At 36.1% G+C, this 17,376-nt stretch overlaps 1 protein-coding gene across 4 annotated transcripts in view; it reads left to right on the forward strand.

The window, feature by feature from the left end:
• The window catches only part of LIPI (lipase I), a 70,125-nt gene that overhangs the window by 34,807 nt on the left and 17,942 nt on the right, over positions 1 to 17,376 (forward strand). For all 4 annotated transcript variants that reach the window (XM_045501638.1, XM_045501636.1, XM_045501635.1 and 1 more), the window contains one exon: positions 12,513 to 12,624. In XM_045501638.1, the coding sequence (XP_045357594.1) occupies positions 12,513 to 12,624 (112 nt within the window). The remainder of the gene's footprint in view (positions 1 to 12,512; positions 12,625 to 17,376) is intronic.

The raw sequence follows: 17,376 nt of genomic DNA on the forward strand, positions 1-17,376 counted from the left end.
GTGTTATATTGTACCATTTGGAATTAGGCCTATTAATTTAATTAAAATTTTTACTAAATTAAATTTAGATTCAAATGCAGATATAAGAAATACAGAGAGCTCCTGTGTACACTTTATCCAGTTTTCCTTAATGTTAATATTTTGCAACATAGTATAATTATAATATAATATCACTACCAGGATATTCATATTTCCCCAGGCACTCCTCTGTGTCTGTGTGTGTGTGTAGTTCTGTACAATTTAATCATACGTTTAAGGCTAGTATCTGTCACTACAGTGAAGATCGTGAACAGTTCCATCACCACAAGGATCCTTTGGGTGATACTTTTATAACCACATATACCATCCTGTCCTGCTTTTCTAAAATTTTGTCATTTTGCTCTTAATGATAGAGAACAAACTGAGGGTTGATGGAGGGAGGTGCGTGTGGGATGGGCTAGGTGAGTGATGGGTATTAAGGAGGACACTTGTGATGAGCACTGGGTGTTGTATATAAGTGGTGAATCACTGAATTCTCCTGAAACCAATATTGCCCTGTATGTTAACTAACTAAAGTTTAAATTTAAAAAAAAAGAAGATACAATAAAAAATAAATAAAATTTTGTCATTTTGAAAATGTCATATAAAGGGACTCATTCAGTATGTGACCTTTTAATTGCCTCTTTTTTTTTTCACTCAGCATTCTCTGGAGGTTTATCCATCATTCCTTTTTATTGCTGAGTAGTATTCCATGGTATATATGTACTACAGCTGGTTTAATTGTTCATCTCTTGAAGGACACGAGGGATATTTTTAATTTTGGCTTTATGAATAAAGCTATGAACATTTATATACAAGTTTTTGTGTGAATTTAAGTTTTTGTTTCTCCAAAGGCCTAAGAAATGCACTTGCTAGGTCAGAAGATAATTAACTTTATAAGAAATTGACCAAGTGTTTTTCAGAGTGCTGTATCATTTTGCAATCCCCTCAGCAAAGTATGAGTGATCCAATATCTCTGATTTCTTACTAATAATTGGTGTTGTGATTATTTAAAAAATTATTCATTCTAATAGGTGGATAGTGATGCCATATTGTGGTTTTAATTTTTGTTACCCTGATGGTGTATAATAATGAATATCTTTTCTGTATATCCTCTTTGGTGAAACGTGTGTTCATATCCTTTGCCTATTTCTTAACTGGATATTTTATTTTATTTTATTTTATTTTTATTTTATTTTACATTATTTATTTTTTTTTATATTTTATATCCAAATTAGTTATCATATAGTGCAACAATGATTTCAGGAGTAGATTACTTAGTGTCCCTTACCCATTTAGCCCATCCCCCCTCCCCCAACCCCTCCGGTAACCCTCAGTTTGTTCTCCATATTTATGAGTCACTTCTGTTTTGTTCCCCTCCCTGTTTTTATATTATTTTTGTTTCCCTTCCCTTACGTTCATCTGTTTTGTCTCTTAAAGTCCTCATATGAGTGAAGTCATATGATATTTGTCTTTCTCTGACTAATTTCACTTAGCATAATACCCTCCAGTTCCATCCACGTAGTTGCAAATGGCAAGATTTCATTCTTTTTAATGGCCGAGTAATACTCCATTGTATATATGTATACCACTTCTTCTTTATCCATTCATCCACCCATCGATGGACATTTGGGCTCTTTCCATACTTTGGCTATTGTTGATAGTGCTGCTATAAACATGGGGGTGCATGTGTCCCTCCAAAACAGCACACCTGTATCCCGTGGGTAAATGCCTAGTAGTGCAATTGCTGGGTCCTAGGGTAGGTTCTTGAGGAACCTCCATACTGTTTTCCAGAGTGGCTGTGCGAGCTTGCATTCCCACCAACAATGCAAAAGAGATCCTCTTTTTCTGCATCCTTGCCAACATCTGTTGTTGCCTGAGCTGTTAATGTTAGCCATTCTGACAGGTGTAAGGTGGTATCTCATTGTGGTTTTGATTTGTATTTCCTTGATGATGAGTGGTGTTGGGCATTTTTTCATGTGTCAGTTGGCCATCTGGATGTCTGCTTTGGAGAAGTGTCTATTCATGTCTTTTGCCCATTTCCTCACTGGATTATTTGTTTTTTGGGTGTTGAGTTTGATAAGTTCTTTATAGATTTTGGATACTAACCCTTTATCTGATATGTTGTTTGCAAATACCATCTCCCATCGTGTCGGTTGCCTTTTAGTTTTGCTGATTGTTTCCTTTGCTGTGCAGAAGCTTTTATTTTGATGAGGTACCAGTAGTTCATTTTTTCTTTTGTTTCCCTTGCCTCTGGAGACGTGTTGAGTAAGAAGTTGCTGCGGCCAAGGTCAAAAGGCTTTTTTATGCTTTCTCCCTGAGGATTTTGATGGCTTCCTGTCTTACATTTAGGTCTTTCATCCATCTTGAGTTTATTTTTGTGTATGGTGTAAGAAAGTTGTACAGTTTCATTTTTCTGCATGTCGCTGTCCAGTTTTCCCAGCACCACTTGAAGAGACTGTCTTTATTCCATTGGATATTCTTTCCTGCTTTGTCAAAGATTAGTTATCCATACGTTCGTGGGTCGATTTCTTGGTTCTGTATTCTGATCCATTGATCTGAGTATCTGTTGTTGTGCCAGTACCATACTGTCTTCATGATTACAGCCTTGTAGTACAGCTTGAAGTCTGGGATTGTGAGGCCTTCTGCTTTGGTTTTCTTTTTCAAGATTGCTTTGGCTATTTGGGGTCTTTTCTGGATCCATACAAATTTTAGGATTATTTGTTCTAGCTCTGTGAAGACTTCTGGTATTATTTAGATAGGGATTGCATTGAATATGTAGATTGCTTTGGGTAGTATCGACATTTTAACAATATTTGTTCTTCCTATCCAGGAGCATGGAATCTTTTTCCATTTTTTTGTGTCTTCTTCAATTTCTTTCATAAGCTTTCTATAGCTTTCAGTGTATAGATTTTTCATCTCTTTGGTTAGATTTATTCCTAGGTATTTAATGGTTTTTAATGCAATTGTAAATGGGATCTATTCTTTGATTTCTCTTTCTGTTGCTTCATTGTTGGTGTATAGGAATGCATCTGATTTCTGTGCATTGATTTTATATCCTGCAGCATTGCTGAATTCATGAATCAGTTCTATGAGTTTTTGGTGGAATCTTTAGCGTTTTCCATATAGAGTATTATGTCATCTGTGAAGAGTGATAGTTTGACCTCCTCCTGGCCGATTTGGATGCCTTTTATTTCTTTGTGTTGTCTGATTGCAGAGGCTTCCAATACTATGTTGAATAACAGTGGCAAGAGTGGACATCCCATCTTGTTCGTGACCTTAGGGGGACAGCTCTCAGTTTTTCCCCATTGAGGATGATATTAGCATTGGGTCATTCATATATGGCTTTTATGATCTCTAAGTATGCTCCTTCTATCCCTACTTTCTTGAGGGTTTTTATCAAGAAAGGATGCTGTATTTCGTCAAATGCTTTCTCTGCATCTATTGAGAGGATCATATGGTTCTTATCCTTTCTTTTATTGATGTGATCAATCACGTTAATTGTTTTGTGGATATTGAACCAGCCCTGCATCCCAGGTATAAATCCCGCTTGGTTGTGGTGAATAATGTTTTTAATGTATTGTTGGAGTCGGTTGGCTGATATCTTGTTGAGGATTTTTGCATCCATGTTCATCAGGGAAATTGGTCTATAGCTCTCCTTTTTAGTGGGGTCTCTGTATGGTTTTGGAATCAAGGCAATGCTGGCTTCATAGAAAGAGTTTGGAAGTTTTCCTTCCATTTCTATTTTTTGGAACAGCTTCAAGAGAATAGGTGTTAACTCTTCCTTAAATGTTTGGTAGAATTACGCTGTAAAGCCATCCAGCCCTGGACTCTTGTTTTTTGGCAGATTTTTTATTACTAATTCGATTTCCTTACTGGTTATGGTCTGTTCAAATTTTCTATTTCTTCCTGTTTCAGTTTTGGTAGTGTATATGTTTCTAGGAATTTGTCCATTTCTTCCAGATTGCCCATTTTATTGACATATAATTTCTCATAATATTCTCTAATTATTGTTTTTATTTCTGTTGTGTTGGTTGTGATCCCTCCTCTTTCATTCTTGATATCATTTATTTGGGTGATTTCCTTTTTATTTTTGATCAGACTGGCTAGTGGTTTATCAATTTTGTTAATTCTTTCAAAGAATTAACATTTACCTGTTCTACTGTTTTTTTGGTTTCGTTAGCATTAGTTTCTGCTCTAATCTTTATTATTTCCTGTCTTCTGCTGGTTTTGGGTTTTATTTGCTGTTCTTTTCCCAGTTCTTTAAGGCGTAAGGTTAGGTTGTGTATCTGAGATCTTCCTTCTTTAGAAAGGCCTGGATTGCCATATACTTTCCTCTTATGACTGCCTTTGCTGCGTCCCAGAGATTTTGATTATGGTGTTATCATTTTCATTGGCTTCCATATACTTTTTAATTTCCTCTTTAACTGCTTGGTTAGCCCATTCATTCTTTAGTAGGATGTTGTTCAGTCTTCAAGTATTTGCCTTTCCACATTTTTTCTTGTGGTTGATTTCGAGTTTCATAGCATTGTGGTCTGAAAATATGCATGGTATGATCTCGATCTTTTTATACTTGCTGAGGGCTGTTGTGTCCCAGCATGTGGTCTATTCTGGAGAACGTTCCATGTGCACTGGAAAAGAATGTGTATTCTGCTGCTTTAGGATGAAATGCTCTAAATATATCTGTTAAGTCAATCTGGTCCAGTGTGTCATTCAAAGCCATTGTTTCCTTGTTGATTTTCTGATTAGATGATCTGTCCATTGCTGTGAGTGGGGTTTTGAAGTCTCCTACTATTATGGTATTACTATTGATGAGTTTCTTTATGTTTGTGATTAATTGATTTATATATTTGGGTGCGTTCACATTTGGCACATAAATGTTTATGATTGTTAGGTCCTCTTGGTGAATACATCCCTTGATTATGATACAATGCCCTTCTGCATTTCTTGATACAGTCTTTATTTTAAAGTCTAGATTGTCTGATACAAGTATGGCTATTCTGACTTTCTTTTGTTGACTATAAGCATGATAGATGGTTCTCCATCCCCTTATTTTCAATCGAAAGGTGTCTTTAGGTCTAAAGTGGGTCTCTTGTAAACAAATGGATCTTGTTTTCTTATCTATTCTGTTACCCTATGTCTTTTAATTGGAGCATTGAGTCCATTGACATTTAATGGGTGAGTACTGAAATATATGAATTTATTGCCATTATGATGCTTAGAGTTTCTGGTGGTGTTCTCTGGTCCTTTCTAATCTTTGTTGCTTTTGGTATTTATTTATTTGTTTATTTATTTATAATATCATCTTTTCTCCTCTCAGAGAGTTCCCCTTAAAATTTCTTGCAGGGCTGGTTTAGTGGTCACAAACTCCTTTAATTTTTATTTGTCTGGGAAACGTTTTATCTCCTTCTATTTTGAATGACAGCCTTGCTGGATAAAGAATTCTTGGCTGCATATTTTTCTGATTCAACACATTAAATATATCCTGCCACTCCTTTCTGGCCTGCTAAGTTTCTCTGGATAGGTCTGCTGCTCATTGATTGGTCTTCCCTTGTAGGTTAGGGAGTTTTTTCCCCTTGTTGCTTTCATGATTCTCTTCTTTCCTGAGTATTTTGTGAATTTGACTATGATGTGCTTTGCTGATGGTCGGTTTTTGTTGACTCTAATGGGGGTCCTCTGTGCTTACTGGATTTTGATGTCTGTATCTTTCCCCAGGTTAGGAAAGTTTTCTGCTATGTTTTGCTCACATAACCCTTCTACCCCTATTTCTCTCTCTTTCTCTTCTGGAACCCCTACGATTCTGAAGTTGTTCCTTTTTAATGAGTAACTGATTTCTCTAATTCTTAAATCATGCTCTTTTGCCTTAATGTCCCTCTTTTTTCTGCTTCATAATTCTCCATAATTTTGTCCTCTATATCGCTCATTCTCTGTTCTGCTTCATCCATCCTTACCCCTGAGGCATCCACCCATGATTGCGGCTCAGGTGTAGCATTTTTTATTTCATCCTGACTAGTTTTTACTTCTTTTATCTCTGCAGAAAGGGATTCTAATCTATTTTGAACTCCAGCTAGTATTCTTATTATCATGATTCTGAATTCTGGTTCAGATATCTTGCTTGTATCTGTGTTGGTTAAATCCCTTGCTGTCGTTTCTTCGTGCTCTTTTCTTTTGGGGTGAATTCCTTCCTTTTGTCATTTTGAAGGGAGAAAAGGAATTAATGAGGTAGAAAAATTAAAATTAAAAAATATTAAAATTAAAAAATTAAAAACACACTCATACAAAAAATCGAATAAATGATGCTAGATCCTGGGTGTGTTTTGGTTTGGGTGTTGAAAGTGGTCTGATAGATTAGAGAAAAAAGGGGGAAACAAAGGAAATTGTTTGAGAATTTGAAAAAAATGAAAATACTGAAATGGACTAAAATGAAATGATGGAAGTAAAATAGAATTTGAAAAAAATTACACAAAAGTAAAGAATATAGTAGAAAAAATTAAAGAAATATATTTTTAATAGAAATTAAAAATAAAAACTTTTTTCTCTTTCTGTATTCAAGAAAAAGAGGTGAAAAAAAGAAAAAAAAGAAAATTGAATAGATGGACGTGCTAACAGATTGAAATAGTACTTAAATTACTTCATTTTCCCCTAGAAGTCAGACTATGAAGCACTTTATAGTACATAAACTGAGCAAGCAGTGAGACTTGTGTTCTTGAAGAGCTTGGTCAGCCCAGTTGGTGGGGGCTTAGTGTAATGGCTCCCTTATCCACTAGATGGCGCTGCTAGCCTACTGGGGTGGATTGTTGTGGCACTTGTAGGTGCATATGCGCATGTGTGGGAGCAGTGAAAATGGTGTCACCCAGCTACTCAGTCTCTAGTATTGGAACTCTTTTCTCCCCAATCAGCAATCGTGCACCCGTCCTTCATCTTCAGCTTCTGTCCGCTCGCCACTTCCACACCATCAGTGACCAGACCCCAGGCAGCACCTCCCTCCAGAGTTTTGTCTCAGATGCTGCTGCCTTCCCCATCCCCCCACTTCTGAGATACTGTGGCTTTAACCTACTCTGCCCCTCTGCGGAGGGTCTCACAGAGCAATAGTCGGGTGCCGGCCACACCCAGGAATGCTTGCGGGATCATGCTGCTGCCGATGCCCACTAACTGCGGCTGGGTGCTAGCCCGCCCCAGAAAAAGTTCGTAAGACAGTGTAGCAGCAGCACCTCAGGGGTATGGAAAATAATAACACACATCTGGCATCAGGCTTCACCCCTAATGACCTTGTTCCAGCACCAGTGAATGTGGCCCTTCTCTGGGGTCTTCTGGACATAGGTGGCCTCACAGCCTCTACCAAACGTCACTCCAGCAGTGGAACCGCTTCTCCCCTTGTAGCCCGAGAACCTGTCGGACCCCACTCTGCTCCTGGGGATTCACCCTTTCCACCAGACCACCGCCAGGTATTGAACTGCAGAGTTGCAGACTGTGATCCCCTTGTTTACAGTCTTAATGGAATTTAAACCCTCTCCTTTCTCCTTTCTCCCTTTTTAGTTCAGTCCCTGCAGCTGTTTCCAATTTTCCACTTTCTCTCCAGCTGCTTTTAGGGAGGGGTGCTTTCTCCTTATTCTCTCCCACCATGTCCATCCTCTCTCTGCATGCAAAAGCAGTTCCCTGCCCTCCAGGTTTTCTCTCTCCCCAAGTTCACCTCTCCATGCCACGTACCTGCTGAATCCTGTGGTTCAGGTTGTGTAGATTGTTGTGTTAATCCTCAGATTAGGTTTCTAGGTGTGCAAGATGGTTTAGTGTTGGTCTGGCTGTATTTCATGGATGTGAGACACACAAAAACCTTCCATGCTGTTTCACCATCTTGGCTCCTCCTCCCAGTTTTCTGAAGTTTAGTTATGAGATGACATGGTGAGGATTTGTTTAGTATCCTGTTTACGTTCACTCAGCTTCTTGAATCTTCATGTTAGTTTCCTTCACCAAATTTAGAAAGTCCTCAGCCATCAGCCATCATTTCTTTGAATACTTTTTCAGCCTCACTCTCCTTTCTCTCTTTTTGATATGATGATAACACAGAAATTACATCTTTTGTTTTAGTCCCACAAGTGTCTGAGGCCCTGTTAATTTTTTCCCCCTAAATCTCTTTTCTCTACATTGCTGAGATTGAGTGCCAAATTGATCTGTCTTCAGATTCACTGATTTCTATCCTTTATCATCCACTCTACTGTCAGGCACATGCAATGAGTTATATATACATTACTGTAGTTTTTACTTATGTAATTTCTACTTTCTTTTCCAGTTTCTATTTTTTTGCTCAGATTTTTCTATTCATTGTTTTCAAGAAACTGACTTTGAAGCATTTTTATAATGGCTTCTTTGAAATCCTTGTCAGATAATCCTAGCATCTGATTCATCTCAGTGTTGGCATCAATTGATTTCCTTTCTCACCAAAGTTGTGATTGTCTTTGTTCTTGGTATAATGGGCAATTTTCAATAATGTTTTGAGCATTTTGTCTATTATGTTGGAATTTGAGTCCTATTTAAATCTTTTATTTTGAGCAGGCAGCTATTGTTTAGATTTTAGCTTTATTCTGAGACTATGGCTTCTTAGATGTATAAAAGTTCAGGATTTTTATAGTTGCCTGGTGACTTCCTTCTTTTTTTCTTTGTACATAAAATTGCCTCCCGATTTTATCTGATTCTATCACAACAATTTGTCTCATAGACCCCTTGAATCTGTCTTCTTTTCCATCTTGAATATTATGTTCTATAGTATTTTATTTCACTTGTTGTTTAACAATTAGTATTTATTATGGATGCTATTACATCAAATACTCCCTCTATTTACCAGTTGTTTTTCTACATTTTATCTGGCCTTCTTCTCCCTCCCCTACTTCTTCCTTTTGGGTTTAACTTCTACTTACTGAGCTCCTTTACTTAGCATCATGCCTCCTGTGCATGGAAGCTGACATGCATCCTCTGTCTTCATGATAAATCTAGTTCCCAGGTTGTGTAGGGATCCAGGGCTTCAGTCCTCCTTATGTTTTGCCTTTATTTTCTCTTCCTTTCTGCCTTGTGATATTTTCCCTGCCTTCATCTGAGCTTGGTTTTGTATTTAATTTATGGATTGTACAGTCATCATTTCCATGTACTTGTAACATGAGATGGGCTTTTTCTGTGACATCTTAATATGTCACACTACCAGAAATCATCTGAGAGAGTCTGAACACCTACTTTTCTGGGTGAGGTGAAACAAAGTCTTTTGTCTAAAGCTGGGGAGTCACTTCAGGGTAAGAAGTGGTTCTTCAGTCTCTTGTGTTAGAATTTCTTGAGGTCCAGTGGTAAATAAATTATCTTATTTAAGGTGGTACTGAGTAAGCATCAGGCATAAAACAAGAAGTTACTCTTGTCTGTTCTGTAGCAACATTTAACACCTAGCCTGCATGGTTTTACTACATGTATTTCTCACAAGATAATTTCATACATTCCATGTTCTGTTTTTATATGTTTTCTTCTAAGAAATAGTTCACAGTACAGGGACTAGTGTCTACCTCCCTTATATAAAGTATGATGGAGATGGACTGTACATTCTAGTCCATAAGTTACAATATCACAACAGGATTGGGATAGAACTAAAAGAATGGGTATTGCCTTACCCTGGATTGCAGTCAAATGTAGCCCACTTGGCTGTTACTGGTACTATGGAATGGGCACCTAAGCAATAATAGCATCGTGCTTGAAATATAGGAGGAAGAGTGGATATTGATGTTAGTTGGTAAAAGGGGTAGATGTAATGCATACTTAAAAATATCTCTTTGATGTGAATTTAAATCTTCCCTCTGGGTATTCCCTGTCCACATGTGTTAATATTTTCTCATCATAGAAATGAAAGTGTCTTAAACTTGCTTTCTTAGCTAATCTTCTAGCTCATGTTTGGAAGTGGTAGCAATGGGATCTTGAAGCAGTCTGTCCTGTGATTTTGGGGCAGTGTTTCTGGCTGAGCCTTGTTCTCTGGCCCTGAATGATTGTTTGAGCTACATATTCCTTAATAAATTCTTCTGTGCTAAAAAAAAATCTCACAGGGAGTCAGAACTTTCTCTATAGTTCAGACAACACTGAGTATGGGGGTGAGTTCAGTATCCTTGCCTCTGAAATATGTATCAATTTTTAGCTGGGCATTTTTTTAAATTTAAATCCAAGTTATTTAACATTTTATGTAGTAATGGTTTCAGAAGTAGAATTTAGTGATTCATCATTCACATTTAACCCCCAGTGCTCATCCTGATAACTGCCCTCCTTAATGCCTGTCACCCATTTAGCTCATCCTCTCACCCCATACCCCTTCAGCAACCCTCAGTTATCTGTATTTTAGAGTCTGTTATGATTGACCCCCTTTCTATTTTTATCTTATTTTCCTTCCCTTTCCCTATGTTCATCTGTTTTGTTTCATAAATTCCACACATGAGTGAAATCATATGATACTTATCTTTCTCTGACTGACTTATTTCACTTAAGCATACATAATACACTCTAGTTCCATTGACATTGTTGCAAATGGCAAGATTTTATTCTTTTTGATCACCGAGTAATATTCCTGTGTGTGTGTGTGTGTGTGTGTGTGTGTGTGTGTGTGTGTGTGTCAGTGGACATTTAGGCTCTTTTCACAATTTGGCTATTGGCAATAGTGCTGCTGCTTTCAACATTGGGGTGCATGTGCCTCTTCGAATCAGCATTTTGTGTCCTTTGGATAAATACTTAATATTGCAATTGCTGGGTCATAAGGTAGTTCTATTTTCAAATTTTGGAGGAACCTCCATACTGTTTTCCAGAGTGGCTCCACCAGTTTGCATTCCCACCAACAGTGCAAAAGGGTTCTCCTTTCTCTGCATCCTTGCCAACATCTGTTGTTTCCTGAGTTATTCATTTTAGCCATTTTGACAAGCGTGAGGTGGTATCTCATTGTGGTTTTTATTTGTAGTTCCCTGGTGATGAGTGATGTTAGGCATCTTTTTAGGTCTCTGTTAGCCATCTGGATATCTTCTTTGGAAAAGTGTCTGTTGGTGTCTTTTTCGCATTTCTTCACAGGATTATTTGTTTTTTGGGTGTTGAGTTTGACATGTTCTTTATAGATTTTGGATACTAACATTTTATCTGATATATCATTTGCAAATATCTCATCTTATTCTATCGATTGCCTTTTAGTTTTGCTTATTGTTTCCTTCACTATGCAGAACCTTTTCATCTCAATGAAGTCCCAATAATTCATTTTTGCTTTTGTGTCCCTTACCTCCAGGGATATGTTTAGTAAGAAGTTACTGTGGCCAACATCAAAGAGGTTGTTGACTGTTTTCTTCTCTAGGATTTTGATGGTTTTCTGTCTTACAATTAGGTGTTTCTTCCATTTTGAGTTTATTTTCGTGTATGGTGTAATTAAGTGGTCCAGGTTCATTCTTTTGCATGTCACTGTCCAGTTTTCCCAACACCATTTGCTTAAGAGACTGTCTTTTTTCCATTGGATATTCTTTCCTGCTTTGTCAAAGATTAGTTGGTCATACATTTTTGGATCCATTTCTGTATTATTTATTCTGTTCCGTTGATCTATATCTATTTTTGTGTTAGTACCATATTGTCTAGATGATTACAACTTTGTAATACAGCTTAAAGTATGGAATTGTGATGCCCTCAGCTTTGATTTTCTTTTTCAACATTACATTGGCTATTTGAGGTATTTTCTGGTTCCATACAAATTTTAGAATTGTTTGTTCTAGCTCTGTGAAGAATGCTTATGTTCCTTTGAAAAAGGGTTGCAGTGAATATGTAGACTGCATTGGGTAGTACTGACATTTTAACAACATTTGTTTTTCCAAACCAAAAACATGGACTGTTTTTCCATTTCTTTGTGTCTTCTTCAGTTTTTTTCCCATAAGTGTTATGTAGTTTTCAGTGTACAGATATTTTGACTGGGTATTTTGAATAAGAGCTACTACGAGCTGGGTATGTATAAAAATACTTAATTTTACACTCATTCCTAAAAAACAATGAAATTGGGAATTATATTTGTCAAGCAATTTTAGCCAAGACAATTCCTCAGATAAATATGGAAACTTATCATATTTATTTTAGGTGTGCTACTGAAAAATAAAAATTGTTTCATTGACGTAAACTATGATTTTTTTTGGTTTGCACACCAGTTAGTGTTCTCTATTTGGCCAGCTCTTTACCATACCCATGACTTTCTGGCAGGTTTTTCCATTTCTCATTTTCAAGTCTAGTTAAAAATTGACAAAATGAAAATATATTACCCATGTACAAAATGCCTCTTGATATTATGTACATATATAATATGTGTCTAGATTACATGTATGTAATTACATGTATTACCTGTATATTACATATAATACGTATATTATACACACATATTTACAAACACACATATATATCTGTATAGGTACCAAAAATAAGTAGAAAATAATAATAATGTCAATTGCATTCTATATTTTTTGTAGGCTATTATTTTGTTCTCAGTATAACTGTTCTGGATAACAATATGAAAAATGGCTGTATTACATTTAAATTATTAAACCAGCTTGGAATGGTTGAAGAGTCAAGGGTCTATGAGTAAGTATAATTTAGTAATTTTTTTCTTTCATAAATTAAATGTTTGTTTTCTTGAGCATCCACTTTGGAATATAATACAAATAGTGTAAATTTTTTTCTCCAGAGAGTCTTAAAATATTAAATATTAAAATATCTCAGGTGTTATATTCTAATTCATTCATTGTCTGCAGAAAGATGTGGAATATGACGTCTACTACTTAACTTCTTTATGTCATACACACCTAGGGACTACAAACATTAGGAAAACTTTTTTTTTTTCTCTTTTGATTGTCATTCCTGTGTTCTTCTTCTCAAACTACCTTGCCTTCTATTTCTCTCTAGTTTTCAGGCAACATTGTATTCACAGTGATATGACCAAATGTCAAGCAACTTCTGTCAGTAGAGCGACCCAGTTTCAGTATTTCAGAGAAACACTTGCAGCTACAAATCCTACAAAATAGAAGAGGGTTTTTTTTTACTTAATCTTCTATTTAGCTTTTTGTGTATAGATGTATGTTATATATACATATTTTAAAAGTTATCTAATCATCTCAAAGAATGTTCTCAGCCTGAATTTATTGAAGGTATACCTGTCTATTTCATAAGTTCTCAAACAAGGAAATTCATTTTCTGTTAAATAAAAGAATGGTATGAAGATGCATGCTACTATTAAAATTGTGGTTTCCTCAGGGTGCCTGGGTGGCTCAGTTGGATAAGTGTCTGACTTCAATTCAGGTCATGATCTCTCGGTTTTTGAGTTCGAGCTCTGCGTCAGGCTCTGTGCTGACAGTTCAGAGCCTGGAGCCTGCTTCAGATTCTGTCTCCCTCTCTCTCTGCCCCGCCCCTGGGCCCCCATCTCTCTCTATCGAAAATAAATAAACATTAAAAACATTTTTAAATAGTAGTTTCGAACCTGCTGTGCTAGACTTCTAGAAATCTATTAAATAATGTAACTTTTTGAAAGGCTCACAGGTAACATATCTAGTGATGTGATAAAAGAAACACTTTATTTTATTACACCTGGACTTACAACAGTTTGGTTTAAGTTTAGACTGATTACTGATGATATCATTCAAATTTCAGGAAGCATAGTTGGTATATCCAATGTTTACTGTTGTCACAGTCTAGGTAGTTACAATACCTGAATTGACTAAATCTAGTGTGTGATGGGATTCAGACTTGAGTACATCATGACATCCAAATTTATGCAACCATTAAAGTGAACCAGGAAAAAGTCTCTGCATGCTTATATATTTGCACATTAGTGTCACAAATAATGGCAGTGATGTATGTAATTTTACAGTATTAATATGAACCTTTGTTTAAAATCTAAAATAACAAAAATATACAAAGTAGCCATAGCTCATAATAAACGAAGTTTGTTTTGTAGATAAATCTTTAACACCTTAAAATCCACAAAGAAAATAATAGTAAAAGAAGTATATTATAATCAAATATTGAGAACCTGTGTACTGACATAACATAGAAACTATTTATAGTATCATGGGATACTAAGGCCACTCTTGGAAATAACATTCTGAGTCATAAGTCAGAGAAAAATTTTTTAACTTTGAGATAAATGTATTTTTAATATTAGAGCCTTACCAAAATAGTTTTCATAAAATTTTTAAAGGCTTTGCAGATAATTTAGTAGTTGGATAAAACTTGTCCTGAGTGAGCATCAATTATTTTTGTTTTTTCCCTTTTCTCAACTTCTTTTCAGTCACCCAAAGACTATTAAATAAATCAAACCGGGATTTCAATCTAAATTCTTCATTTACATCAAGGCCCATATTTTAATAAGAGAAACTTCAAATTCTTTCCACCTAATTCTCAGCACGATTGACTGGGTTATAATAGTTATTTTGTAATAGTTTATTGCTTTATGTTGCTTAAAATAGTGTATGTATGTGCCTATCTGTGCACACACATATGCGTATGATCCTTTATTTATTTTTATGAAATATATGCTTTCTTAGCTTTTGAATCCACTTATTCAACAGTGTTATTCAGCAACACTGAAACTTATTCAGGCGTTTCGCTAAATAATGGATACTCAAGCTAAAATAGCACTGTTACGGTTCTTAAGGAAGTCACAGAACACTGAAGGAGACTGATGAGTAATTACAGCTTTGAGTAATAAGATCTATAGTAGCAGAATACTTATGTGCTGTGGGTGTATGAAGAGGATGCAAGGAAACATTTAAAGGAGAGATATTGCAATCAAGGAATGGAGACAGTGTTTTCAAAGGCATGAAGATAGGAGAGTACCTGAGTTCAGTAACAGCTCACAGACTACAGTCCTAGAGAAGTTGTTTCCAACTTGTTCAAAAGGCAAAGAAATTGTGATTCTTCATTTCCCTTATAAACATCATTGTGTATGCAGAACACCCTGAAATATTGATATATTTTATTCACGTCCTTCAATTAGTGCATTTTTCATGAAGGATGATATATTCATGACACATCTGTCCATCTATGACTGGCCAAGGGCTTTATTGTTTTTCTATTAATAATTCTTTGCTAATAACTTTAGTCATGCTTTGAGATTTAAACTGTTTCAGAAACCAGGGAAGTCAGAGATTTTTAAATTTTTTTTTTTTTCAATGTTTATTTATTTTTGGGACAGAGAGAGACAGAGCATGAACGGGGGAGGGGCAGAGAGAGAGGGAGACACAGAATCGGAAACAGGCTCCAGGCTCTGAGCCATCAGCCCAGAGCCCGACGCGGGGCTCAAACTCACGGACCGCGAGATCGTGACCTGGCTGAAGTCGGACGCTTAACCGACTGCGCCACCCAGGCGCCCCGGAAGTCAGAGATTTTTAAATGACCTTTTGTTTCCCTCTTCAAAATTAAAATAGGAAGATTTGCTTACTGTAGAAAATGTGTCATATTATATAGTAGAAAATGAGAATCATATATAATTATATCATCCAGCGATGTTCACATTTACTATGTGGTCTACAACTATGTCTCCTTTCCTTTACCTCCTCTTTTTCCTCTCTTCATTCTGATATATACCCTTGTGCACACACATTATTTTCTTCATTTAGCAAAATTAGGATCTTACCACAAATGTGTTCTGTATCCTGATTTTTATACTGAATGCTACAGTGCAATCATTTTTTGATGTCGCTAAATATTACACTTTATAATATGCTAAATATAATAATATATAAATATAGGATTTTAAACAAGAGGTATCAATTTTGGACATTCTGGTTGGAAGGATTCCCCCAGAGGATGAGTAATGGAGAGATTAGAGTGGCACGTGTCCAAAGAGGTGGAGGTGGCTGTTATAATAATTTATGTGAGACATGATAGAGGTCTAGACTCAATACGTGGAGGTGTTTCTTCCTTTTTTTTTTTTTTTTTTAGGATTTAGGATAGATATTGTTTATGATTAATTAAATATGTGAAAGTAAAGTAAAGAAACCAGTTTCAAGGTAACTAGTTAAATTATGATGCCATTTATTGAGCTAGGAAGTCATGGAGAGGAGCCAGTTTAATCATTCAGTATAATTTCTTGAAAGCTTCTATAGGCCAATGACTGTACTAGAAATTAGGGATACAATTCTGGACAAATTAGATTTCTGTCTTTACATAACTTCTGTCTAGTGCAGCAGATAGACTTTACACATACATAATACAAATAAAATGATGATGTTCATCATTCCTCTATTCGAACAGAGGAATCTACATTGAGCTAGGAATTGTGCTAAGTGCTGAAGATACTGTGATGAGAAAGATAGATATGGTCCTACCCTTTTTAAGCTTGAAGCCCCAATGAAATATGTAACAGTTATAAAAATTAAATAAAACTACATAAATAAAATCTGAAAAATGTCTTGAGGCAAATTATAGTGTGCATGGAAACATGAAATAAGGGATATGAATTAGGTCACTAAAAGTTTCTCTGAGGACATTTTAGTTGAGACCTAAATGAGGGACAAGATTGATTTTCTTTGCTATATTACAGGACAAAGTATCAACAAATGCACAGATCCTGAAGCAGGAGGGAACATAGCCCATTTCAGGATCTGAAGGAATTTTCTAATGTCTTAGAATGGAGGCAGGATCAGCAAGAGAGATATGAGAGAAGTAGAGAGCCCCTGGATTTTGTAAGAACTAGAACTTGTAGGGCATGTTTTGGGATTTATATTTTACTCACTGAGCAAATGAAAATCACTAAAAGGTTTTAGTTGGAGCAGTTTGGTTGGAGCCGGGTTGGATTTTCATTTTGGAAAAACAATTTGACCACAATGTGTTGACAAGGAAAAAGACAGGATGCTGTTGCAAGAATATAGGAAAGGAACAGTGGTGTCTGAGTGCTTGCTGTGGAAATGTATGAATTCAAAGCAGATTCAGGATATTTACTAGGAATAATCAGTAGGAATTTATGATAGATTGGATGTAGGGATTGAAAGAGGGGGTGATATCAAGGGTGAATCCTAGTTGTCTAGCTTGGGTAATAGGTAGTGATGCCATTTAAAATAATAAGAAAATTTGTTAGTTGTAGGTTTTATTTTTATTTATTTTATTTATTTTTTTGTGAGCTATGGGCATTGGGAAAGATGTCATTTAGATTTGAACCCTACTGAGTTTTAGACATCCTTAAGGTATGCAGGTACACATGGTGAAAAGCAATAGATCTCAGCAAACAGAGCTCAGATAGAGGCAGAGGTTTGGTGGTCACGAGCAAATAGTTGGTATTTGAAATCATTGAAGTGGATGTGAAATTGTAGGGAGAGATAGCACGCTCCCATCTGGACA

Source organism: Leopardus geoffroyi, chromosome C2 (genome assembly GCF_018350155.1).
Source record: "Leopardus geoffroyi isolate Oge1 chromosome C2, O.geoffroyi_Oge1_pat1.0, whole genome shotgun sequence".
In the NCBI taxonomy this organism is placed as follows: domain Eukaryota; kingdom Metazoa; phylum Chordata; class Mammalia; order Carnivora; family Felidae; genus Leopardus; species Leopardus geoffroyi.